We start from the raw sequence: 25,767 nt of genomic DNA on the forward strand, positions 1-25,767 counted from the left end.
CAATAGGATAAAGAGGGATGCTTAATGACAACATAAAGCATGTGAATGAGCTAATATACATGTGTATATGTGTGTTTCTTAAAGTAAGAGTAGATTAGGACAGATAAGCAATCTAGAAAGGATTCTATTTGAAAACAGTCACCATTATGTATTCTCAGCAAACATATTTCTAATGATGGCGGCACCATTGCCAAGCTTACCTATACATAGCTGGGCTTCAAAACGTTACAAGTAGGGCTTTTATGTATGGATGGATTATTAATATTACTATGCTCTGCAGTAAATGTTAAATTAAAGGCTTGGCACAGGCCGCATCTTGCACTATGACTATTGTGAGTTCTTGTTACATTTAGGCATGTAGACAGAACTTACATCCCTGTGGATACCTTTTTTCCCCCAGGCAGCCAAAGGTTAATGGAACATCTGAAATACAAAAAGTTGTATGTCCCTTTAAAGAGCTGGGATACAGTATTCACAAGCCGGTTACAATCTAATGGAGTGTTGTAATATAGGCTTAGCGCAGCTACTGCCTTTAAGGAAATCTATCCTTATTACTGTATAAAGAGGTGCCAGACGATATGCAGGATATTGATAATAAAAGTGTGGGATTTGTGTTTTTATAATCATTTTTGTAAAGTCTTACACACACACAGCCCATGATTTGTTGCATAATTTGATTTATTTTGTATCGTGTGTGGTTTTGGTTGGATCATCTGTTCTCTGTCTTTTTCTCATTCAATCTGTGGCTTTCTTTGATTCCTGAAAGAATACTCCTTCTATTTTACTTCCTGTAGTTTCCGAATTGAATGGCCAAACGGTCGGTAACGCAGCGGAAAGTGGCTGGCTGCACCTCCCAGTATGGAACCGGGTTGTTAAAGAGGCTTATTCCATGGTAGTTGATGCGTTTCACCCCAAAGCCTATTGGGCAAAAGTCGTTGACTCCTACTTGGGTAATATTGTTGGAGTGTAAGTATACAACCTGAAAATGAAGACAAGAAAAAGTAAATAACCATTTTTTAGGAATGAAATCCAATACGGCAGCACCAATAGGACTCGGTCGCAGGCCCCAAAGACTTCACTCAAATGCGATGCAGTGCCAGCTGACACCTGATGAACACAAGGGGATGTCCAATTTAAAAAAGTAACACATTTTTATTACAGTCTATAGACCAAGTATAATGCAACGAGGGACAGACAGTCAACACACGAACCCCAGGGTAGATGCTTGATGTGTTTCGCACACAAGTGTGCTTATTCTTTAGCAAACCCTTTGCTTGGGGTCTCATTGTGTTCATCTGTTGCCAGCTGGCTTTACATTGCATTTGAGTAAAAACTAAATGTTAGGATTTTTAATAATTGAGTAATTGATGACCACTTGAAGAATGCGGATACTTTTAGATGAACCTTATGAACCATAATTAGTATCTAGTGGGGCCAACTTTCTCTGAAGATATTTTTTTTACTATGTAAAGCTCACAGATGGTGAAGGACTTTTAGGACTTTTAGCTCCCTGCACTAAGCATAGCAGGTTTACCCAATAGGAAAAGTAAGAATTGCCAAAGGCCCCACATTAACAGGTATCTCAGTTGTCACGTCAAATTCTAGAAGCAATACACAAGCCGCTGCCAAAGTCGATCATCACTGTAACCATTTTCTGTTTTCTATTAATATGTAAGCATGTTTTCCACAAATTTATATTGAAATGAGCTGGATCTTTAGGAGGTGGTCCTACCTGCAAGAACTTCAGGTCTGGAAGGCCTGGAGGCACCTTAGAGAGCTTGTTATTGTCCAAGTGCAGTTCCCTTAGAGATGGCATGAAGGTGAGACTCCCATTTTCTATCACTCGGATATTGTTGTGTCCCAGTCCCAGCCTAAAACATCCCAAAAATACAAATAAAGTATAATGGTTACATACCTCCTAACATTTCATGTGGACAATTTGTCTTTAAGTGGGGAGGTAGTTGGGAGCATGTATGGCAAATAGGGAATAACAATTTTCTGATGAATTTAAGAGTTCTTGACACTCTTACATACACGACACACCAAGCATTTAAAGCTCATTGAGGAACGGCGGTACTTTCAGTCTAAGGACAGAGATTTTTTATGAAATGTAATATCTCAAAAGGTTAAGGTTGCTGTTTCACCTACTCTAACTAAATGCAGCATTACAAATATCATCCTCTCTATTTTTACAAGAGGGTGGAATTAAAAAATCCATGAAATACACGCAAACACTTGGGATCTGTACAGTATAAGGTTGTTTTCCCTTCACGCAATAAATATGTAGTTTGTTTGAGAGGTCAGCCTTGACAGTAGGTTCTAGTTTCAGAGATCACTTACTCGGAAGGAAGGTGAGACACGTAAATTCGCTGTGGGGTCTGTCTACTCTACTGATATACATTACAATACATTACAATAATGGGAACCAGCTTTGGATGGCAGGCTGCCTGATCCCCGGTCTGCTTCCTAAACAGCTGCTGCCTAAACCACAGATAATGAAGGGTTTAAAATATGTGCCATAACCCAACTAAGAGGTGTAGTTTATATGCATCCATGCTGGTAACAGGGCCGGTCCTACCATAGGTCTGGATGGGTCCATTGGAGCACAAAGGTGCCCAGCCTGGAGAAATAAGAAACTGACCTAGAGAGAGGGTGAAGATGAGATTCTAGACTGTGGGTCAAACTTGGAGAGTTCCCAGGTATCCTGATAGCTATAAGTAAATGTGGCCCAATTGGGTATTATAAAGTGTTGGTATATGCCAAGTACTTACCTGTATAAATTGGAATATCGAATAAGATCCTCCGTTTCAATGGCCTGGATTTTGTTATTGTCCAGGTGAAGCTCATTAAGACTGTTTGGAAGATCTGTGCACAGAAAAAAAATAGACAACACATGTAAGCAGAGAAGGGGTTATGCCTACAGAGCAATTCTGGTGAATCATGGCAAAAGCAGAACAATCTTTTACCAAATTACTCCTTATACAAAACTTTTTGTGTGTCATTTCAGACACACAGAACTATAGGTGACCAGGGATACGCAAAGTGTCTGTACAAGGATACCAGTGTCCGTAGCAATGCTTGTGAAGAGCTATGGAACATCATTAGATTGTCTGAATATAATAAGAATAACACCTTATCCCGTGCTGTTACCTTTAGGAATGCCGGAGAGCTTGGCCTCTGAGATGCGCAGGTAATTTAGCTTCAAGCCATCAAACGCTCCAGGCTCGATGCCTCCATTTTCCAAAGGATTACCTCCCATTTCTTAAGAAAATTAAATATCAAAATATTGTTACCAAAATTAGTTATTTGTAAAATGTAATTGTGGTTTTAATAATGTTTTAAATAATACATTGATTGCCAAAACAGTATAAACAGCAAGATGTGGACAATTTCATGTACTATAAAGGTCATCGTCGTATTGTTTACGTTCTGAAAATAATACAGCTTGTTATCATTCATTAGACAGTGGTTGGTAAGTCAATAGGCAACCATATAGAATACTGTATATCTATACGTTATTTAGTAATGGCTATTACTGCTGTAAATACTGAAGAAACCTACAGACATGCCCTGCAAAAAGTATCTGCTGGAATAGCTTTTCCCAGCCAACGCAATGACTAGATTGAAATAAGAATCTGTCCACTAAAAGCCTGCCTAATTATGCTCGTCCCTCTCCCGTAGCATTGCGCTACCATCTTTACCACCCTGGCACTGATCCCATTCCAATAAATGCCAGGTCCATATGATTTGACCATCACTGGAATGAGGTCCTTGTCTAGTACTTGGTAATGTCCCCAGACGTCCGCAGTTTCAAAAGTTTCTCTTACCAATGCAGTTCATATTCTTGAGTCCGTTGAAGACATCCTTAGGAACCTTCTTGATCTTATTTTCGTGAATGCGCAACTCCACCAGGGAGTTTGGCAGGTTCCTAGGTATCTCCTCCAAGTTGTTTTTAGAGATATACAACTTGTGCAGGTTTTGCAGTGGTTCAAAGGCCTTCTCATTTATCTTGGAGATTTTGTTGTTTACTAAAACCAAGGCCTAAAAAGACAAAAAAATATGCAATATAATATACTGATTGCAGAAACCTTTTCTAGTTCTATTCCTCTAAAATAAAGTCACCACCAGATAATCTGCAAACAAATACCGGCTATAATTATACATGATAAGATCCAGATACCAGAGTTTTATCATGCCCACTACCTATCCCTTTCCAGGCAATTTGGGGCTAGCTTCTCCAATTTCTATGGCTAGCCCTAGCCCGTCATCTTGACCATTTATCGTAAGGAGAAGGAGAGCGCCCAGGGTCCAGCTCTTGGAATTTCCTAGGCATGCCTACAATTAAATACCTGGTCCTAGTCAGGGGCTATTGTTTCTTTGATCAGAGAGCCATCTAAGTAAACGTTTGCACATGGTGGGTCATACTACACAATGAGTATAATGATTTTAGAAATGGAGGTGTTTCAAACACATGGGACATGATCTGGATGAATGGTAAGAACTGGGTGTTCTGTTGGCTGTTGAGTAATTATGGACACGAGGTGTCCATCATACATTTTGAACAAATTGCACTGGTGCTCTAGAAGAGAAGGCTTTTGTACCAACTCGACCAAGTTAAAGAAGGTCATAAATTTATATTTTTTTTAGAAATTTATATTTTTTTGATAAAGCCCCATTGTCTTGGCAATACATGAACTACACTTAAATTAGTGTCCCTTGTAGTTTATTCAGAATCAGAGTAAGCCGTAAGACCCTACATGTAAATAAAGCGATGAATAAAGTCAATTGTACTTTAATGTGATCACATAATTTCTGTGTCATAAGGATATTTATTTATAACAATAACTGTCCATCAAAATCTAACATCATATTACATTGTTTGCATTTTTTTAAGGGATGGGGTTCTGGATATTTATGCCAGGTGTGACCCTGTATGCGGAACCAGCTGTGTGTATATTTAAAGGAAAATGGATAAAATTACTATGGCGACACTCTAAAAATAAATAAATAAATACATTACTCAGGACAAATAATACAAAAAAAACCAGAATGATGGCAATCCTTACATATAATTTGGTAAGTCCCTTGAAATCATCTTTTTTGATTTCCGTGATTTTGTTGTTCTGCAGATCCAGGAGGGTTGTGTCTTTTGGAATGTTTTTGGGCACACTTGTAAGTCCTAAAAAAAATAGTGTTTTTAATATACAAGAAATATCTTAAAATAAACTTTAACCCTTTAATGACAAAGCCCGTACATGTACGGGCTCAAAATGCATTGTTTTCAATGGGTTTTGGGACCGCCCATTGTCCTTAAGGGGTTAAAAAAAAAATACAACACAGCACAACTGCTTTGTACATAGTTTGGTCGACACCTTAATGTTACAAAATTTTCTGCCATGTGGATCCACTCCCGGTCCTCTTAAAACTAGCGTTATTTTGATATGGATTAGAAATGTTTCTGGCGTAAAACAATCCAGCCAGTTTTGTGGGTAGATTTGCCATCTAGATGGAAATTTTAACTGTACGCCAATAAAAACTTGCGGTCATTAGTGAGAATTGTAAATTGGGTTGTTTTTTTGATACGTTAATCGTAGGTAAATCTGCAGTGAGGATTAATGGTGGGTGAGTCATGGGAAAAGTTGAGATGGAGCCACCAGTAAGAAGCTGCACAGCACTGCGGAATATGATGGTGCTATATAAAACAATATCTAATAAGAAGTATCGACCTTATAGAACAACTAGCTTCTTTCTGCAGTGTCTTGGTATGTTATATACCAACGGTTCACAAAAAAAATGTCTGTGACGTCACATATCACCTCTACAAACATAAACCCAGTTTACTCACGCCGTACGAGGGTCCAGCTGAACAAAAAAGTGGAGTATCTCAGATTTTTTGGTTTCTCTGATTTGATACAACATGTTTTAATTTAGATAGATAATTCTATAATAAGTTTCAAGGGAACCAATCACGGGTGGAAACTCTAGATTGGGCACCTGCCTACATTTTATTTTAGCTTTAATCTGTAGAATTTCAGTTTCTTCTCAGTTCTCTCCTGGAGTGGGTAATCTTTTTTTCATAATGTTTTGTCTTTAAATGCATAAAGGACTGGATCGTTAATAACGCCAGGCATAGAGAACAAAGATGGCCCAATATGTGAAGTTGGCTTTGTGGGTGGTCATAAGTGGGGTATGGGTAGAAGATGGACAGAGGTCAGCATGGCTTCTTCTGCCTCCTGCAGATCCTCCGAAAGATGGTGTTATATGCAAGGACGTAACCTGCCTAATAAGAAAGCCTTCAACTTCTATCAACCTGTGTTTGTGAAGGCATTTTTTAACATATAACCATAAGTTTCATATCCCAGAATATAAATTTAGATTTTTTTGCATGGCAGACCGAATTGGAAGCAACTGCATTTCATACAAGCTTGATACCACATCTGTATTTATTAAATCAACCTCGTCCTTCTCTTTATAGCTTCATATAACTAAGCTACGAATAAGAGTTTCATGTTTCACTGATGCTTTACCTGATACTTCAGCCAACAGACTGTTTGAAACTACGCCAACTATACATTCATCTTTTATTATTCCAATGGGGGGGGCATGGAAAACTGGGGCAACTAAAGAAATTGCAAAATGGGACTGTAACCCCCTCCCCCCAACTATCAAACCAGAATCTTGTAAATTCTCTTATTAGTATGTTAGTATTTTACTTAAAAATAACAGTGTATGATGTCAAACAAAAAATAACAGTTTGTTTGACATCATACACTTGTTTGACATCATGCACATATGGGGCAGAGTACAGAACCATAAGATTGACCTGTTACTGTACAGCATGGCACGGTAGCTGTTAAAGTGGCACTCAGGGCCGGCCCAAGGCAAAATGCCGCCTGGGGCGAATTTTAAAATGCCGCCCCCCCTTATCTACCCTTCCTCTCCCCCCCCCTTGCCGCCCCCCCCCTTTTACTTACCTTTCAGCAGTCCTGCGGCGAGTCTCCCTGTTCGGTCTCGGTGCCGGCTTGTAATGCTGAGCGCCGGAAATCTTCCGGCACTCAGCATTACAAGCCGGCACCGAGACCAAACAGGGAGACTCGCCGCAGAGGAGAGAGAGAGGGGCGCCCCTTTCTCTCTCTTTCGCTTAAAAAAATAAATAAAAAAAGGGCTGGCGGAAAAAAAGTGCCGCCTGGAGCGGTTGCCCCACTCGGCTCCATTGTCGGGCCGGCCCTGGCACTGCTGACTTAAACTTTGCATCAATCTACAGGGCATACGTCTGAGTTAAGGTTTTTAGCAGTGCCTATTAGGTGTTAATGATATCTCTATGGTTAAATTATTTGCACAGTCGATGAAACAAACCTGTATGAAACCACACACTCAAGTTCATGAAGATATGGATCATCAGTGTTGTGCAAATGTTAGGTACAGTTGAGGAGCCAGTTATTTTTTTAGGGCTGAGGAAATTATACATAGGTCTCTTGGAAAAGGTAAAGCAGCTGCAACCCTCAAAGTGTTAGAGGTCCAAGAATCAGGAGAACAAAACTCAGAAGTTCTGAACTAATCTACTGGGTCCAGAGGCTCCAGATGAGGTTATCATAGCCAGGGCTGTGCCAATCTCTTATGACAAAGAAGGATATATATGCCAATTTTTTCAATAGCCTCCATGGTGATGGTACTCTGACATAAATAATTGGCATCAAGGCATCAGTATATGTGTGAAATACCATAAGGAATACCCTGTTAATGATCAGGTGCATGTTGGAAAAGTTATATCTGGTCATATCCTCAAGACCAACTTCTACACATTCACTGAGATTCAACGCATAGACCTCCTCGTACCTTCCACCTGCTTTCATGATACATGATGTCTTAAAAAGGCACAGCCTGGGTAGTTGGTTGTTGAAGTTGGCATCACTTTCCTGAAGAAGGTGTCCGGAAATAGTTCATCACAATTGGTTGAAAGTCTCAATTTGAGGTATTTCGCAAGATTACGAGAGAGTGGAAAGCATTATTAAGATCTGAAGGCCAAGTTCCATAGAAAAATATTTTGTGGCCATTAAATTCAGTACCATACAGTAATGTAGTTTACTGGGGCTTTTAATCTTGTTTAGTGATCGGTAGACCTTTAGGTCACCATTGTAGGTAGTCCTGTGATATTTTGGGTGATATACCCTGCTGAGATACCACACTGAGCTGAGAGTTTATGGTAATGATAATAAAGCTTTTTTTCTCCATAGATTTTCATGAGTCAGAGGGTCCCTCTGGATGTTTGAACGAGACTTTGTATTTTATAAAACGGATATTAGATTAGTCAGGGTGTTAGAAGTCACAGCTGGGACACATACCCGACACGGCTGTCTAAAAGTATTATGTTGTAAATGTGTACATAAAAACTAGAATTGTTTTACAAAGTAAAATGAGTGTATTTTGGGCTGAGGAGCACCCACAACCTCTGTAATTAAGAAACATCGCAAATTTAGCAGTGATGACAGAACTTCCACATAATCAACATGACATGAATACATTTTGTTCAATTTAACCCCTTAAGGACAATGGGTGGTCCCTAAACTCATTGAAAACAATGCATTTTGAGCCTGTACATGTAGGCCTGTCATTAAGGGGTTAAAAGCACAACACCAAAAGGTTTGTTGATACATTTGTAGTAGGAAAATGTGATATTATTTGTCTGATCGAGTATCAAGTTCTTAGAAACATTTTGTTTCCCAAATGAAGGATGCGGCTTGATCAAGTCCAAAGCCATTTCCATATGAGAATATTATTATATTGAAATACGGGAACAGGTTGTTATCCTTGAAGGATACAGCAGTTCTTCTACCATCTGTCCAGAGGGAGTATAACCCACACTTGGTTCTTTCTTATTGACCTAAGGCTCCGTAAATAAACCATAGATGACCGACATGAGAGAGCAAAAGGTAAATGGCCTCGTAATTCTTTGGTCCAAAAGTCTATTGGTATGTAGACATCCGACATATTATTTCTCAATAACCTTGTGCAACAGCCACACATACACTGTAAACTGGACAACATCCATAGAGAATGGAGAGCGTAAAAAGGATTTATTAGTGGGCGAAACGATGCCTCCTGTGGTCATATGTGGAACTACATAATAAATGAATATTATGACAGCTTGTGTGTGTCCTGGACAAGTCTGCAGATGGTTGATGGTCTGCCTATTGGCAAATCCCACAGGAAGAATCACACTCAGAGGAAGTCCTCTGACCCTTTGCTGATCTTATAAACAGATCATAGGAAGTGATTCGTCAGTGACTGCCAGCATGGCGATCCACAGACAACCTATTCTGCATGTGGAGCTGTCATAGTTTACTGGTGGTAACCTTAAAGAGACAGTCAAATCTCACGACTCGTAAACTTTCTGCATTCTCGCAGTGGGCTATTCCCTGAAACAGATCATCGATGCCGCAAACGGTTCAGACGGACTAACTGTTCTATTAAACTTAACTATGCAAGATAAATGACATCTAGAAATTTCCTCTGATTTCTCTTTCCATGCTGTAGATCATTTGATTTGGGAACTGGCATTTTTGTGCATAAAATAACCATAAAAAATTAATTACATAAAAAAAACCTTTTCCGTTTCAGAGGTAATGGCCTATCAGCGTATTCTTTTGTGTCACATGACAACTGTTCCTGGAAAAAAATATGAATCAGGGGAAGGGTTTGATCATGTAACAGTACTAGGAAAGTGTGCTCCAATCTGTATAATCACTTTATAAGTAGAGCTGGTATAGCAGGATACAAGGGAGAGCTGGGCCTCTATGGACGCAGAGCTTTATTCTCTTGTCCCCTGCTAGTAAGAGCGCTGCTAGTCAGACCCAGACTGGCCACCTGGCACACTGGGCCAATGGCCATCGGTACCCCACACTCACCCGAACTGCGGCTGCATGCTAAAAAACATAGCGTGCGGCCACAATATCCATCTGTCAGTCACACTTACATCAGCAGGGGGCCACTAGCCATAAAGTGCCAGGACCCCCTCGTTATTGCCAGTGGTGCTGATGACTTTGTGTGCTGGGGTATGGCATCATTACTGGGCTCCAAAGTCTTTTACCACATGCGGGGGTCAAGAAAAGGGAGATATGCCCTGACCGAGGCACAGGCCAAGGCTTCCTCTTCGCACAGACTCACAGGGATGGGAGGGCAAGCAGAAGTGATGGGCCTCAAAATACTTGGAACATGATGCTCCCTGTCTGAAAAGCGATCTACAAAGTTGTTATGGCTTGACTTTGGGGGAAAAAAGAATGTATCTCATAACAGAAACCCTTCTCCTAGCAAGGTCTGCGATCCATCCAATTATTGGTCAGGAATCTAGAACTGTCATGAATATGAATGCGTAAGACGGCTTCTATTGCAGATACGGCAGGCAATTCCTGCTCCGGATGGCGCAAACATTTTGTTATCTGATTGCCAAGGGGATTGTGAGACAGGAAAGGATTTTTTTTTTTAACCAGAGCGTTTTAACATTCCAACCTTTCGCCAGCCACTCATAACTATCCTAAACATTCCAGAGCCGTAAATCATTGTGCGTTTCCCATTTACAAGTGAGCCGAGATACTTTCACTAATGGGACCCCAGGCATACTCGCCGATTTCCAAAGGTTTTTGTTGAATGATGGAAATCAATACATCCAGGCAAAAGATGTTTTATGTTGTTGGATCTGGACAGCTGTCTTCCGTGACTCGCATGGAATATTTTGGTGTAGTTAAGCTCTGATAATGGACATATGGCAATAGAATTTATCTTTGTCAAACTGAAATGATGACCAACCATTTAAAGGGACTTCATCATCTCAAGACAGTACTTGTGAGAACTTGCACACAGTAGCTATTCTGTATCTAAGACAAGACCAACGACTGACCAAGGTCTAAGTCTCTACATCAGGAAAATAAGCAGACTAGATTGACCGAATGGTTCTTATCTGGTGTCAAATTCTATGTTTCTAAAGTTTACTTGTTATCGATGATACCTTTTTTGGCTAACTAACATATAATGGATTGTAAGCTTTCGAGACGATCTAGGTCTGTTCTTCAGGCATATTATACTTCAGGTCTATCTGTGGAATTTCACACCAAAATTAACTCACCCAAATCAGAACACTGCACCACACGCAAGTGGCAGTGACAGCCAAAAGGGCATAAATCCATGGATGGCATGTCATGATCTGGAGGAACTACTGCAGGTGTAGGGAAAATCCCTGAACCCTCATCTTGCATCATATTAAGTCCATCGTCCATGGAGAAGTCCCAGAATCCCTTCTGCTCAAACGGCAGGGCATTACAGAGGATCACACATAGGCACAGGGGGAGCAAGCCCTTCATTGTGGGAGAGGAAACCTAAAAAAGAAATGAACATGAGTTAATAAATCTGTAATCGAAATATTTCGATAAGCCTGGGCTCGTGTGTCTTGGAAACAAATAACACTATAGATATACTAACTTTCATTAGTTCCCTGGATTCTAAAGCTTCTGGAAACGTCAATCCCAGTGACATGTATTTGTACACATCATCAAACTACATTATGGGGTCAATTTAATAACCTCTGCCCCTCTGGATAGAACCCTGTTGATACTCCTAAGGATCTAAGAACCCAAGAGAACCTTCATAGTGGATACTTAATGTGGTCAGATGAGGGTACCTCTTGAAATTAAGTTGACTTGATTGTTGTAGCAGTTTTGTTTAATTGTTTTTATGTCAAAAAATCTCAAAAACGTCCAGGCAGTGATGTAAAACTACAGGTCATCCATAACATACATTTCTTGGTTAGAATACTGTTCCACCTAATTGTGTTAAATATATACATTAAAACAATAAAGTATCACTAGGGCCCTTACCCCTTTGACCAGTGAGTAGAAACCATATCAAATTTTTAAAAATGAATTCTAGCTTGTAGTCATGTGACACCAGCAATTGTCACCGATTGGTTCAATGAGTGCATTGCCATTGAAGCAGAAAAAAAACATGAAACTTTTTTGTATGGTAATTGGGTTAAAAATATAACATAAATGGTTTATTTTCTGACAAATTTGAAAACACTAAGTTTTTTTGGTGGAAGGGCACATTCGTCTTCATTAAATTCCGTAAAAAAACTTACATTGCTGCCCAAGAACGTATCCCAAATTATCGACAGCGTGTCTTTTACCATGACCAGTAGGGTAAATGGTACTTTGTAGTACATGATTACATAGACTGTATTTATATATAACCTTCTCGCAGTTACCATTTGCTGTTCCTTAGCATAGAAAGTGAGCAGAATTAATTATACAGTTAAGGGATAACAGCATTGGGTTATAAAGAGTAAGAAGGAAAGCCAGGGATAAAAGCTTGCAAAATTGTTCTCTGGAGATCGAGAAATATTCTGCGGTCTGACCCCTGCATTAAATGACAATTCTTTAACGGAATGTCCAGCGAAAATAGCAACAAAATTATAGCCTAATCCAAACTCTTGTCCTCACAATTACAGGCAAAAAATAGCGAATGAATCATGTCTTATAGTGAGCCGAATCATGAATATGTTCTAAAGGCCAGTATTTCTTACATTAACTAATCCTTATGTTAAAGGGACAGTAAGACGCCATCCAATCTAAATCTCATATTAAGGGGTTAGTAACATCTCGCACCTTTTTTTTGGCTATTAACTGTCTCGGGTTAATGGAACCAACACTATATCTTCATCATTGGACCATGACGTCCTATGAATGAAACCATCATTCCTTTGCCTTTGCAGATGTTTTTTTCCTAAGAGGTAAAACAAAGTCAGGGTAAAGGTCTTTCCGTTCCCTCACTTTTCCCTTACACGGTCCATGCCATCCGGTTCACTACCTATTTTGTTTCCCTTCTCTTCATTCCTCATTTCTTAGGTTTGCCCACAACTTAAAAGGCATTGGAACTAAACTCCCATTAGCAACACATGCACAATTCCTTATGGAATAATTCTACCGTCTGTAGTTGAACCCATGGAAAATTTGATACACACGACAAGCACTACCCAGACATTTTCAATGGCGTCTGAAAAGGTTGTTTTACCTACTGACTGTTGGCTTTAAATAGTGGAACTTAATCCTCCCAAGCTGTCTGTTTCCATCATTGTAAATGGCCATCGCTGAAAATAAGGAGGAACGCAGACCTGTCTAGCCCTTGGGAAAATGTGCTGGGGGAGCTGCTAAGCCCCTGGATTTGCTGAACTCGTCTGCTTAGACCATAATACATTGCTGTGTATGTGACTATTATAACTATATGGGTTTCAGAAGGAGGTCTAGAGGATCTTGTTTGACACTGATCTCACTCCTCTGACACGCCGAGGCAAAGATCTCCCTGCACACATTTACACCACTACAGATGCATCTCCTTTACTACACCCACCATTGTGTCGTTACAAACTGTTGAGCAAAATGGAAGGCTGACTGGCCATACTAACTGGTAAAACCTGCATTGAATTAGAGGCTTATACTTCTTTCATAAAGTCAGATGCCAACCAAGGCCTAAAGAAACGGCATATCAACAATACAGAGATTCATCAATAACCAGGCAAGGGTCTGTGAAACAAAACTATTGTGAAAACACGGTTTACAGTGTTGAAAATGGGATGTAAAGGATATGAAGGTGACTTTTTGTGGTATACATAGTTTTGCATAGGAACAACCATATCTGAGGTTCTGCTAATGCATGTTTCCATTATCTCCAGAATTCCAAATTGTTTCTAACCAACTATGCTCCAATCTACTTTCTTGAAAGCATAGCCAAAGCTATCCAGACAAGCCTCAACATCTGGTATGTGTTTGACTTTCTGTCTTGCTTATTATAAAACATTTCCCACAACATGTTTTCTCTTAATTCCTAAGCCAAACTCTTCCAAAACAGGTCTGTTTCTGTGTTGGCTGGTAAGTTTCTTCAAAGAATGGAAAATATATCCTAAGTTCTTACTGAAACGTTGAGGCAAAGATGAGTTGGCCAACGAAAAAGAAACTCAACGTCATGGGAAAGACTTCACAATAGTCAACTTACCGTTGCCTCTATCTCTAGTAGGCAAAAAGATGCAGGAATCCAGATGCTTGCGGACAAAGGGGGATGAAAATGTTTCATTGCTCATAATGCAAATGGCGGCAAAAACACAATTGTTTCGGCCGAATGTTGCCCGGGATAGAAAGTGCTTCATTCTGACTTTCTGATTGATATAGTCGCAACTTTTCGCCAGCTCCAGGTCTGTCCTATTTTTCTCCTAAGGGGCACCGTAGGCCCCTGGGGACCAACGCAGCTGTTTAATCTGCATTTATGGTGGCTATATATATTTATGTTCGCTAGAACAAAGCAAGGTAAATGTGAGGGAGACCTAGAAAAGGGGTGATAGATGGGGGGTTGGTGGGGAAGGTGAACAGGGGCAATCTATGGGAAGATTACAATGCTCGGAGAAGTATTGTGTACCCCATTATAACTGCAAATAGCTCCGATGTACCACATGCCAACTTAGAAATTTGCCCACTGAAATTACCTTTTGACAACTATTTTCCATTGGGGGCTGTCAGGTAATAATTGGTACCTGTAGATAGAACAACAGAAGTTTTTTTACCTCAACTGGTACATGGAGAGAGATATTCTTTACCGTCATAATCCGATGCATGGGGAGGAGGAGAAAGATATCTACTCCACCAAGATTGGCAGTGGGTTCAGTACAGCTAGGAAATGGGGCTCTGTTGGAGCTGCACCCTGTTTAAAGTGAAGGATAAGGAGTAGAGATGTGGAGGATAAGAGTGGGTAACGTGAAAGACGGAGCTAAGCCTAGTCCAGCCTGATACTTAAATACGTAAATGTCTGGCCATCAAAGAAGTGGAGGTACAGTGTCAAATTTAGCTTTTAACTTCTCACACTTCTGGATATAAGAATATAAGTGCTTAGATATAACTTATTTTACTTCCATGCACGCCATTTTGCCTCCATTGCTCATTTATAGCTTTCAGTGTCATAAAAAAGGAGTAAAAACATATTTGTTTTTTGCTAGCGCATTTAAGTCTAAAACCCAACAATACAGAGATCGGACTTCTCCTCATGACATATCCTGGGCCCCAAGTGAAAACATTGCAGACCGCCATGCTCAGACGCATAATGTATATCACACAGTGTTGTGTTTGGAAAAGATCTTGAAAAAGCACAAAGAAACATAGATCAGATTTTTTTTCTTCTTCACAGAAAAATATTTCATGTTTGGGTAATTAAGGGAAGTCACGCTCCGTGTTTTATAACACGCCTTAAAAGGACATATGGAGACAGACAGATTGGTTGGACGTGATACAACTATTGATATTTGAAGTTTAACACATCCCGACGTGCTTTGGAAAATGTACATTCGCTCTATGGAATTTGTAGCTCGTGTTTTTGCAGTATAGCAAAACCTCCCACAGCTCTTGGTAATAAAAATGCCTACAGAAGTGATAAACCTGTTAGGGGGGGGATAGCAAATAGTCATTCATCAGTCAAACAAACATCTTGTTTGGCGTTCACAGGAAATACCAAGCTAATGGCGTATTAGCGAGGCAATGCTGGCACTTTAGGACCAAATGACCTATATGTAAGGCCCCATGTTACATTTCTAGCCCAGGCCTGATTGCCCATGGTATGTTGGATGGTGAAAACATATCCAGCATCTATACATGTAGGCCTTGGGTGTTATCAAGATCAAATGCTAAAGCATCTATATGTGTAATCCTCACATTTTATTACCACCCAACATTTCTAATTGTTGTAGAAGTCGGAGGCGTAGTTATCGGGTGAGATTTCACCAAGACTTTTTATGTGACTTTGTGATCAGAGCATTTAGAAACTTTTGTTTTTAATTCATAAACATGCTATCTGCGGTTTCTGTACAACTTATTTTGCGACTTTTAGGGCTGTAGAACCCTGTGAGACCCTCATACCCAGCAAACATTCTGAGCTCCTAGAAAAGATGGATGCCAGGAGACCAAAGAGGGATGCAGGGAATGTCTCTTCTGAAGCAAGACACTCTTGAGATATGTCTATAGCCGTGGTGCCAACTATGCAAAGAAAATTGTTGGAGAAATACTGCATATATTCCAGTTCTTTCACACAATATTACGTATTTAGAGCTACCCTCCAGCCATCATGTACATTTATGTAACTATGCATGTTAAATGAATGTTTTTCCACCTGTTTATTAGACATTTTGATCTCTTTCCCACCTCCGGCTGTTTGGCTTGCTGGAGGTGCATTCACCCAAACACATCTTCAGCTTGTCAATGCGCGCATGCGTTATACTCGGCGCCAGACAGCTCCAGCACTGTGTCAAAGGTTTTAAGGAGTCTAACGAGATCCCTTGCATGCATACAAAGAAAGTTTTTCTATTTATTTCAATGGCAGCACATGCCAGAGATTTCCTGCTTTATGCAGTGAAAATTGGAGAATGAGGTATGCCTGCGCTCTGGAGCTGCAGCTTCTTCTAAAGGTGTGTTTTTGTCTCTCTTTTAGTATAGCGTAAAGGGTAAAACGGTAAGTAAACATGTTAGCAATAAGAAATATATACAGTACACCCCAATCACCCTATACTACTTAACTCCACGGCTGCCGTCTACCATGCTAACACCCTGAATATGACATCAAATCCCAAATCTAACTAAGTTAGGCAGCACTCCAGCCGCCCTCTACTTCGTCCTTTCCTGCTGCTACGGCCATCTAAGATACCATGTGAGTCACGGAGTAAGGTCATTATGGAGGCTGTGCCGCATAGCACTTCGTACTGTATTTGGGGCACTTACAAGCAAGACCTCTGATCTCCCCAACCAGCCCAAAGAGAAGCGATACACCAGGGAGCCTGATCTCCAATAAGATGATCCGCACACGGGCATGCGGCAAAGGTGCTACCGCCACCTAGTCAGCCTAGGTGAGAATACACCACTGGAATACCCCCCACATTTGTGTTGGGGTATGTGGCTGGTGACGGAGGGTGGTAGGCCCAGAGGAGCCCCTTGTGGCTATAGAGTGATGCAATAAGGCCATGTGGGAGCTGGAAAGAAGGTCTGTCCTACATCTGCAGAGACCTCCATGAATTTTACAGCTTGGCCAGTCACGGGAGATGAGAGGATCTCCCCAACTGACCCATGAACCGCTACCCAGGACAGGACTGAAAACTGGGACTGTATGGAGGTATACATTATTATTGCTGGAATTGAGAGATTGATGGATTCCCTTTAACCGGTAATCATAAACATAGAATCTGTTCATCCCGTCCACTGAGAATTAGTAAATGAGATCCTTTTCATGTAACAGTCACTTGAGAGATCTGTACAATGGTTTTCACCATGCAGCATGTTGGCTTCATTAATGAAACATGCATTCCATGTCCTGCTTTGTTTAGTCTGGGACATATCTGTATAGTACAATGTTTTCTAGTCTCATGTAACCTCCTGGAAATATGTCATTACTTAATGATAAGCATTTTTTAGGAAGATAAGGGGATGAGGCATAAGGGGCCAAGACAGGTTTCTAGAGCTGGATACAATATCATAAAATGTAATTGTTCTACTTGGCAATGCCGACGTTAACCCTATGTATACTCCCTCCTGTCCATACTTGTATTAACCCTCTGTATGTATACCCCCAGTCTTTGCTTATATTAACTCTTTGTTTATAACGTCTAGTGCATGCTTATATTAACCCTTTGGGTACAACTTCCCGTCCCTGTTTATATTAACCCTCTGTATATACTGCCTCCAGGTCATTGTCACAGTAACTCCTTGTACACAGCCTCCTATGCATGCTTATATTAACCCTCTCTGTCCACAGCCTCTCTTCCTGTTGTACCAGTTGTTTTCAACATATGATGAACTGTTGATGTAAATGTTATTGATCATTTTCAATGTCCTCCATATTGAGGGCACAGAGCCTTGACCTCAAAACCATCGAACACCTATGGGATGAACTGGAACGGAGATTGCGAGCCAGGCTTTCTCGTCCAGCCTCAGTGCCTGACCTCACAAATGCTCTACTAGATGAATGCAAAGAAAATATCCACAGAAAACACCCCAAAATCTTGTGGAAAGCCTTCCCAGAAGAGTGGAAGCTGTTATAGCTGCAAAGGGGGAACCAAATACATATTAATGTCTTTGTATTTAGAATGCAACGTCATAAAAGTCCCTGTGTGTGTAATGACCAGGTGTCCCAATACTTTTGTCCAAAAAGTTTACCCTCACTCTGTGCTCGCAATAACTCTATCTTTATATCCTCTAAAGTTAGTGCCCATAAAGAGTCATTATACAACAAATAGTCCCCCTCGTCTATATGGTATATGTAAAGAAACGGTGGGCTTTGCAAACATACAATCTGATGTGACTACTATATCTTATTGTAATGTGTCTGATACTAAAATCCGGTATTGAGTTTTGATTTATAAAGGTTGATATTGAAACAGCTGCAAAAAAATGTATATAACTGCGACAAGAGTTTCCGGAACGCAAAAAAATTATATAAGACACATGAAAAGTGTCATGTGTTTTTCTTTCTACAAATAATGTAGTTGTTCTTCTCACCCAGAAACTCTTACCACGATCAGAAGGCAGATGCCTAGATTGGGGACATCATCCTATTATGAATGTCCATTAGAAAGTACCAGCCACTTGCTCCACCTTGCTATCGACTGCAATACTCATCTCAACTATTAACTCAGTAGGTAGACTTCTTAGATGTTCTAATGCAAGATTCAGCGACATTTCACATACAAGAAGTATGTAGCACAACAGTAGAGCACTACATGATTACAAAATACGTCACATGTCACAAACTCACAGGTATCCACCATAATTCATTATTTTCATTAATACTTTATGAAACGACTCTCAGAATCCCAGTGTCCCAGCCATACTTGTGGATATCTGTACCGCTTAGGTAGGTGCCGTGTAGAACAGACCTAGAGCAAGTTTCAACATCATGCTTGTTAATTTATCTGGAATCCCTACCACTGCTTTACGCGCCTCCATCATGAAATTAGCACAATAAAGTTTATATTTAAGTAATGCCGGAATAGTGATTTTTTTCTATTAAAAAAGGATTGTGACATCCATTGGAAATATTTCTGATGATTGTCTGCATGCAATCTCATATTGCCAAACTACTTCTGCGCTTGTTAACTTGTAATCCAAAAAACACTCTTTTCTCTTACTCTTTTCTGCCCTCATACCTACTTATATTTTGTAGTAAAAAGTCAAATGAAATTCAATCTAAACTTGTTGAAGTTGGCCGGGGAAATATAAGTTGTAATCTTAGCCAAATAAAGAACTTGATTCCAAGACTACAGCTGTAAAAGCACAAAATGTTAATCAATCAGACACCTACAGTACCCCACACTGATTTAAGCTGTGCTTATGCCTAAGGCCCTGAAAGAGTTAAATGAAAAACTTTATAGTGAAATTGGATCATGTTTATGATAAGTTCCCTTTAAAGTGGAATAGCCATGTCAGGATGGCTGGCAAGTAATATAGGGTAGTAATTACCCCAGGGCTACTTGGCTTCCAAACTTTTGGGCCACTGCCAAGTTTTCATTTCTTTTTTTCTGCATTTTAATTGCAATTCCACACATAACCTGTAGGGTGTCCAAAGTCACAAGGTCTTAAGGCGGCGATTCCGCCCAGATTCGATATCTCCTGTGATCATTGGGTGGCTTTTCTGTGAAGCACATGTAATGAATGTGTGTTGGATAGGAGTGTTAGGGCCACATGGATAAAATTAGCCAGCCCTTAACTGCTAGCAATTGTGTTATTACACAAACAACACATCTTAAATCTATAAATGACCACAACAGTAACATCATCAAGATTTTTAGCCTGTTGATTAGGACTCTGATTGAAGTCCCCGACTTCAAAGTACATTATGCAGAGCGAACCCTCCGCGAGCTATCATTGATTTATCTGGGTGTCAGAAGAACCTTTCCCCAGCTGGCCCTTTATAATGCAAAATGCGACGAGTTACAGTTACTCATCTACAGTCTCAAGGTCCAGTGAATATGCCCCCCCGATGAGTTACCTCCGTCCTTCAACCCTTCCTTTTCTTTGCTGCTCCTGTGGCAATTAAATAGTTAAATCCCTGCATACCTCAGCCGTGCATACCTGAGCTTTCAAGCTTAAGCTCACAATTTATGATATACAGATGGGTGGTGAAAGGAGAGGTATAATGTGTTTATTAAGTTACATTGTTTATCAAAAGATCACAAATTCCAAATTTTATGTAATTACTGTTTATAGCACCAACACATTCTTCAGCGCTGAACAAATGGGACAAATGTACTGAAAACATGTTGTGAACGTACTGTTTATTGGGATATCTAATTTATATCAGAGACTTACTTTGGCTCAAAGGCTTAATTAAATGGTTAATTTTATAATGAATATGGAATGTCACCAGCATTTCCACAATTGTGGGCAAACCTTTTATAATCAAAATGAGACAATTGAACATCAGGAGCATGCCACCCAATGACACCACCTCCCAGGAGAGGGGGAACACTTCATTTAAATAGACACAACCAATTAAGTAATTAACCATGTTTGCTTACTATTCAAAGCTGCGAAGCAGGCACCCCGCGTGTTCCTTGATTACAAACATCCTACAAGATAAATTTGCTTAGCTCTGGACAAATTCACAGATGTCTGCGAGGACCTCCACCTTCCTGAAGGACCAAGCCTTAAACGGTTATCACATCTCAGACAATAAGAGTCTTGAGCGTTGGGTGTCTTTGTACATTTCATCCACAGACTCCTAGCTGATTATATTCACCGCACAGATGAAATCCCCCGACTAATACAGTATATGTATAAAGACTAAACGTGATTCATTTAGAATATAGGACATCGATCGCCGTAGAAATCCGAGGGACGTCGTAACCGCTTGCTCCAGATATAACACTACACATTGTATTTGCTCGAGTTTCCTTCACAGAGTGAATTATACATTGAGAATGCCGAATCTAACCCGTACGTATCTTGGCTAGCATTTCGCACTTAACATTCTATGGCTTGTTTGGGAGTCGTAACAAGAATCCAAATTCAGAACTCCAGAAAACTATTGTCTCATTCATATATAAAACCCCTTGCATGGCTGCATCTACCTCTGTTTTGTTAAATCTGTCATTGACTCAAATCCATCACAACACAACCTTGTCACATTTTACTATCATATAAAAACCAGTAAAATAACTGATAACCAAGCAATCAAATTATATCTGTAATAAAAAAATATGTATTTTTCACTTAAATCCAAATGGGCTTCTTTATGCCAAATCCCTGAAAAAAAGTTGAGTAATAATCACTATAGTAAAAATCTTCCTTCTTGTTTCAAGTCTTAAAGTCCTTGTGTTTAGCAACTTATTTTTTTGTTTAAACCGACCAAAAAAAACAAATATTCGGAGCTGTAGAATTGCTATACGGCAATGTCTTTATTGTCATTGTCCTCCAGAACTAAGGTCCATGCACAAGAACATCACAAGAACTAAACTGCTTTTACTTACTTATTATTGAGGAGAGAAGATTCCGACCCAGCCGAACACCCCTTTTTAAGTTTCCAAAGTGACTGTCCTTTTCTCAGAGCTGTGGCTACCCCCTTTTTTTGTCCCCTCACTATGTTTGCTTTGTACTTTCCAATTCTTCTGTTTAACAAGGAGACATCCACCCCGCTGCCCTCTTTAGACTGAGTGAGTGGAGAAAGGCTGAATGCCTGAAGGTTTTGTGTGAGGTTTAAGGATGTGATTTCCTACTAAGCAGCACATCGCTGCATACTCATATTGCCTTCTACCTCCTCCTCCTCCTCCCCTCTTGAAATATATTATATGTAAACTACTCTGGGCTTTAGTGACATATGGCTTCCATCACCACACCTGCCAAAAAAAGAGAGAACGAGAAAAAAAAAAACATCAAAATCCCCTGCCTCTGTACTCTTAGACCAAGTTGTTTTTCGAATCGTAGAAAGGAACAAAAATCCAAAAAAATGTCTTTTCGTGTTTGTGTTAATATCCATTCATTTTGAGCGACGGATTGTGTTCAAGTCCACATTTACTGGTGTGGATCAAAGCTTGTTCCAGTCCCAATCCCATTTGTTTATGCGGTCAGGGCTTGGACAAAACGCCGCATCTAGAAGAAGTGTCTGAAAAATGTTTCTTTTATTTTTTTTTTGGGTGGGTATGCGATTAATGGGGATTAAAAATTGAGTTTGGGGAAAAATTGGGATTGATTGTAGAAAACAGATATTTTTTAGTAGGAACGGCTAACTGGTTGCTCTTCATTTTATTTTGGAGATGATTTTCAGAAAGCTGTTGCCTGAAAGCTTGGAAGAGAATTGTGAGAGTTGTAGTTAAGTAACAGCTGGTTAACACACGTTGCTCTAAAGAACTACATAGGAGTTTTGGCTAACTTTTCACCACTTTGTAAATCGTACCCTTTGTGAGCAGGGTCGAGCCCCTGGCCACCAGCCGCTTACCTCTGTGTGCTAACATTTAAGAATGTTTGCAGAACACTGTCATAATGTGTGATTTCCCTTTTCACCGCGTCAAGGGGCAAGAAATTGGTTTAGTGTGTGACCTCACACCCTCTCCGCCATAGTTATGATCAATAAAGCTTAAAAAAGCCTGCATGTTGACCAACATTCTTAAGATTTTATATGGAAACCTTTATTATTTTATTGGCCCTAACGAGAAAAAATAGTTGAGATCTCTAAAACAAGGTTGATTAATTATGCACAAACACAATAAAAAAACACAATTTTTTTTTCTTTAAAAATATACAATATTGGCGTTTTAGCAGCTGCTATATGGTGGCGCTACTTATTATATCGTAGGTGTTTTTTTGTTATAGGTCTTTGTAATAACATGTTGAACCCATAGGGTTTCTTTGGACGTAGTGGGCACTTATTTCTGAAACATGTTGCAAATAGTTAAACCAGAACAGCCAGAAAGTATGTGGGGTCTCCGCAGTGTGATTTTTTCAATCACCATCTGCTTTAAGACTGCCGTAGGGCGTGTTACGAATGTTGATACAATATATAAACAGGTTTTTGTGTTCTGTCCATTAGAGTATTTTTTCCTGCTAGTTTTCCAAGAGAATCCCATACGTTACAAGATATATTTCGAAACTCAGGAGATGTCTTGTTGGAACATAACTAATGTAATGCATATGGAGTTGCTGGCATTAACATTCTAAGGGGATTCCCAAGTATAAATTCAAGGAAGGCTCTACTTTTCTCTCCATATAAGTGTCAAGATCAGCAGAGCTGGCATGATGGAGGGACACTAATGGGCATGAACTGGGTACCTGAGAACTCTCAGAGTTTGACCTGAAGTCTCAAGGGTAAAGGGGCAGATTTTCTGGGTCACATAGTCCGGAGCTGACTGCTTCATACTCTACATAGATTTGGATGATATGTAAGACTCCAAATTGGTGTGTTTGCTACCAGTGTGTTGTGGTTGGTATCCCTGTTTGAATGCAGGTGACTCTTTCAATAATGACAGGTTAAGACCTTTGAATTTGACAAATCACTATGTAGACTCTGCATGATGGGCCTTTAAAGGGTTAATATCTAAAGATTCTCAGGATCATCTCATTTAGACAGTTCCCAGGTATGGTGACAACTTATTGGACTAAGTAGAGCTACATGCTATGCCCCTATTCAAAGGAATGCCACATGGATGTCTAGGAAAATGTTTCCTGGGGCCAAATATTAGCCCTGTCCAAGGGGTGAGATCAGGTGAATTGAGCCAAAGGTTGGGCATCAGCAAAATTAGGTGAAGCAGTTGTGTAGGGTTGCCAGCTTTAAGTAAAAAACAAAACATTTATAGGCAGTGTTGTCAAAAAATTGAAACAAAGTATGTCTGACAGTGGTATGTGTGGTACAGCATCACCTGTATGGCTGACAATTTGTGAGTGTGATCTGTGTGATAGTGTGATTAGTGTGGCTGAGAGAGGTGTCTGTAGCTGTGTGTTTGAGTGTGAAGCATGAGGCTAAAAATGGTGTGTGTGGTCATAGTGCATACCTCCCAACATTTCAAAATGTGAAAGAGGGACCCTTTTTGTTTTAATCTCTCTCGCGGAACTCATCAATACAAGCAATTGCACTTTACAATGTTGCACTTGCACCAGCACTTAAAACGCGCTTCATTTTTGTCAGCACAGTCATGCATATTAAAAATAACCATGACATACTACTTTCATGGTGTTGGCTGAGCATCATGGGAAGTGCAGTTAACAGTAGATAAAGCTGCAGATGTTAGATGTGAATTACAATTCCCATGATGCTCAGTTAGCCAGGTGTCCACCATGACTAGGCATCGTGGGAGTTGTAATTTACAACTAACACCTGTCATATCATCTGCTGTTAACTACAGTTCACATGAGGCGCAGCCAGACATACTGCTTCCATGATGCTGGCTGAGCATCATGGGAAGTGCAGTCAACAGTAAAGTTGCAGATGCTAGCTGTGAACTACAATTCCCATGATTCTCAGCCAGCCAGCTGTCCACCATAATGCTGGCTGAACATCATTAGAAGAGTAGTCAACAGCAGCAGATATTAGATATTAGCCTGCTCATAAACACACATATACACTTACACTGCCCCTACACACACATATACACAAACACTACTCTTACACACATATACACATACACTACCCTTACACACACATATACACGTACACTGCCCTTACACGCACATATATAAACGTATACTGCCCTTATACACACCTGCCTTTACACACATGTACATGTGCACTGCCCTTACACACACACACATATACAAGTACACTGCCCTTACACACACATATACATGTACACTGCTTTAACACACACCTGCCTTTACACACACATAAACAAATACACTACCCTTACACACCAGCTTACAAATACCTATACTGCGCTTACACACACCTGCCCATACACACACAAGCTTACAAACACACACACATACATACACTGCCCTTACACCACCATCCTCCATCCTTCCTTCTCCATCCTCCATCTTTCTTTCTCCATCTTGTCATGGGAGCGTGAGGTCTGTCACTTCAGACCTCGCTTTACTGCTCCCTCATCACCAAGCGCCCACTATGACGTCACATCCCCGCCCTTGCCATTATTTGCCGGCATGTAGTGATTAGGGAGCAGTAAAGTGAGATCTGAAGTGACAGACCTCGCGCTCCCTAATGCTGAACCGACTAGAGGGATATTGTGATCTCCCAACTAGTCCTGCAGGCTGCAGCTGCTGATTGGGCAGCTGCGCGCCCCCTCGCAGCTGCACCAGAGGTGAGTACCGCTCTCGCCTCACCCTTCCTCCGCCCCTGCAAAGCGGGACAGAGGTAGGGATAGGCGGGACAGAGTCCCAAAATCGGGACTCTCCTGCCCAAATCGGGACAGTTGGAGGGCATTATAGTGTGATCTCGCAGATCCCACAGGGCCCTCCTATATTGCTTGGACATCTTACTTGTAATATTTATAATGTCTTGGAATGGGGTTTCTGAGCATACAGTACACATGGAAAAGCCACATGGGCACCCTATTGCACATAGATTTGAGTTGGCTAATACACTTAGAGTTACTGAACTCTTCCATTCTTTCTTTTTTAACACTACTATATAATTAAATAAGATTTTAATTTTGTCATTTTGACAGTAAGTGCCAATTAGGTTTTTTTTTACTTTTTCAGTAACAAAATAAAAAGGCAAAATGAAAGACCTCCTGTTTTATTATGCCAAAATAAT

At 40.3% G+C, this 25,767-nt stretch overlaps 1 protein-coding gene and 1 long non-coding RNA gene across 2 annotated transcripts in view; one reads left to right on the forward strand and one right to left on the reverse strand.

The window, feature by feature from the left end:
* LOC128503499 (uncharacterized) overlaps positions 1-25,767 on the forward strand; it is a 289,541-nt gene that overhangs the window by 135,798 nt on the left and 127,976 nt on the right. The window lies entirely within an intron of this gene.
* Positions 627-21,769, reverse strand: BGN (biglycan). The gene is made up of 8 exons (XM_053473598.1): positions 21,536-21,769; positions 11,120-11,369; positions 5,067-5,179; positions 3,828-4,041; positions 3,151-3,261; positions 2,772-2,865; positions 1,733-1,871; positions 627-979 (listed from the first exon to the last, which is right to left on the reverse strand). The coding sequence occupies exons 2-8, from the start codon at positions 11,352-11,354 to the stop codon at positions 782-784; spliced, it is 1,104 nt and encodes a 367-aa protein (XP_053329573.1). The 5' UTR covers positions 11,355-11,369; positions 21,536-21,769; the 3' UTR covers positions 627-781.

This window comes from Spea bombifrons, chromosome 8, assembly GCF_027358695.1.
Source record: "Spea bombifrons isolate aSpeBom1 chromosome 8, aSpeBom1.2.pri, whole genome shotgun sequence".
Lineage (NCBI taxonomy): Eukaryota > Metazoa > Chordata > Amphibia > Anura > Pelobatidae > Spea > Spea bombifrons.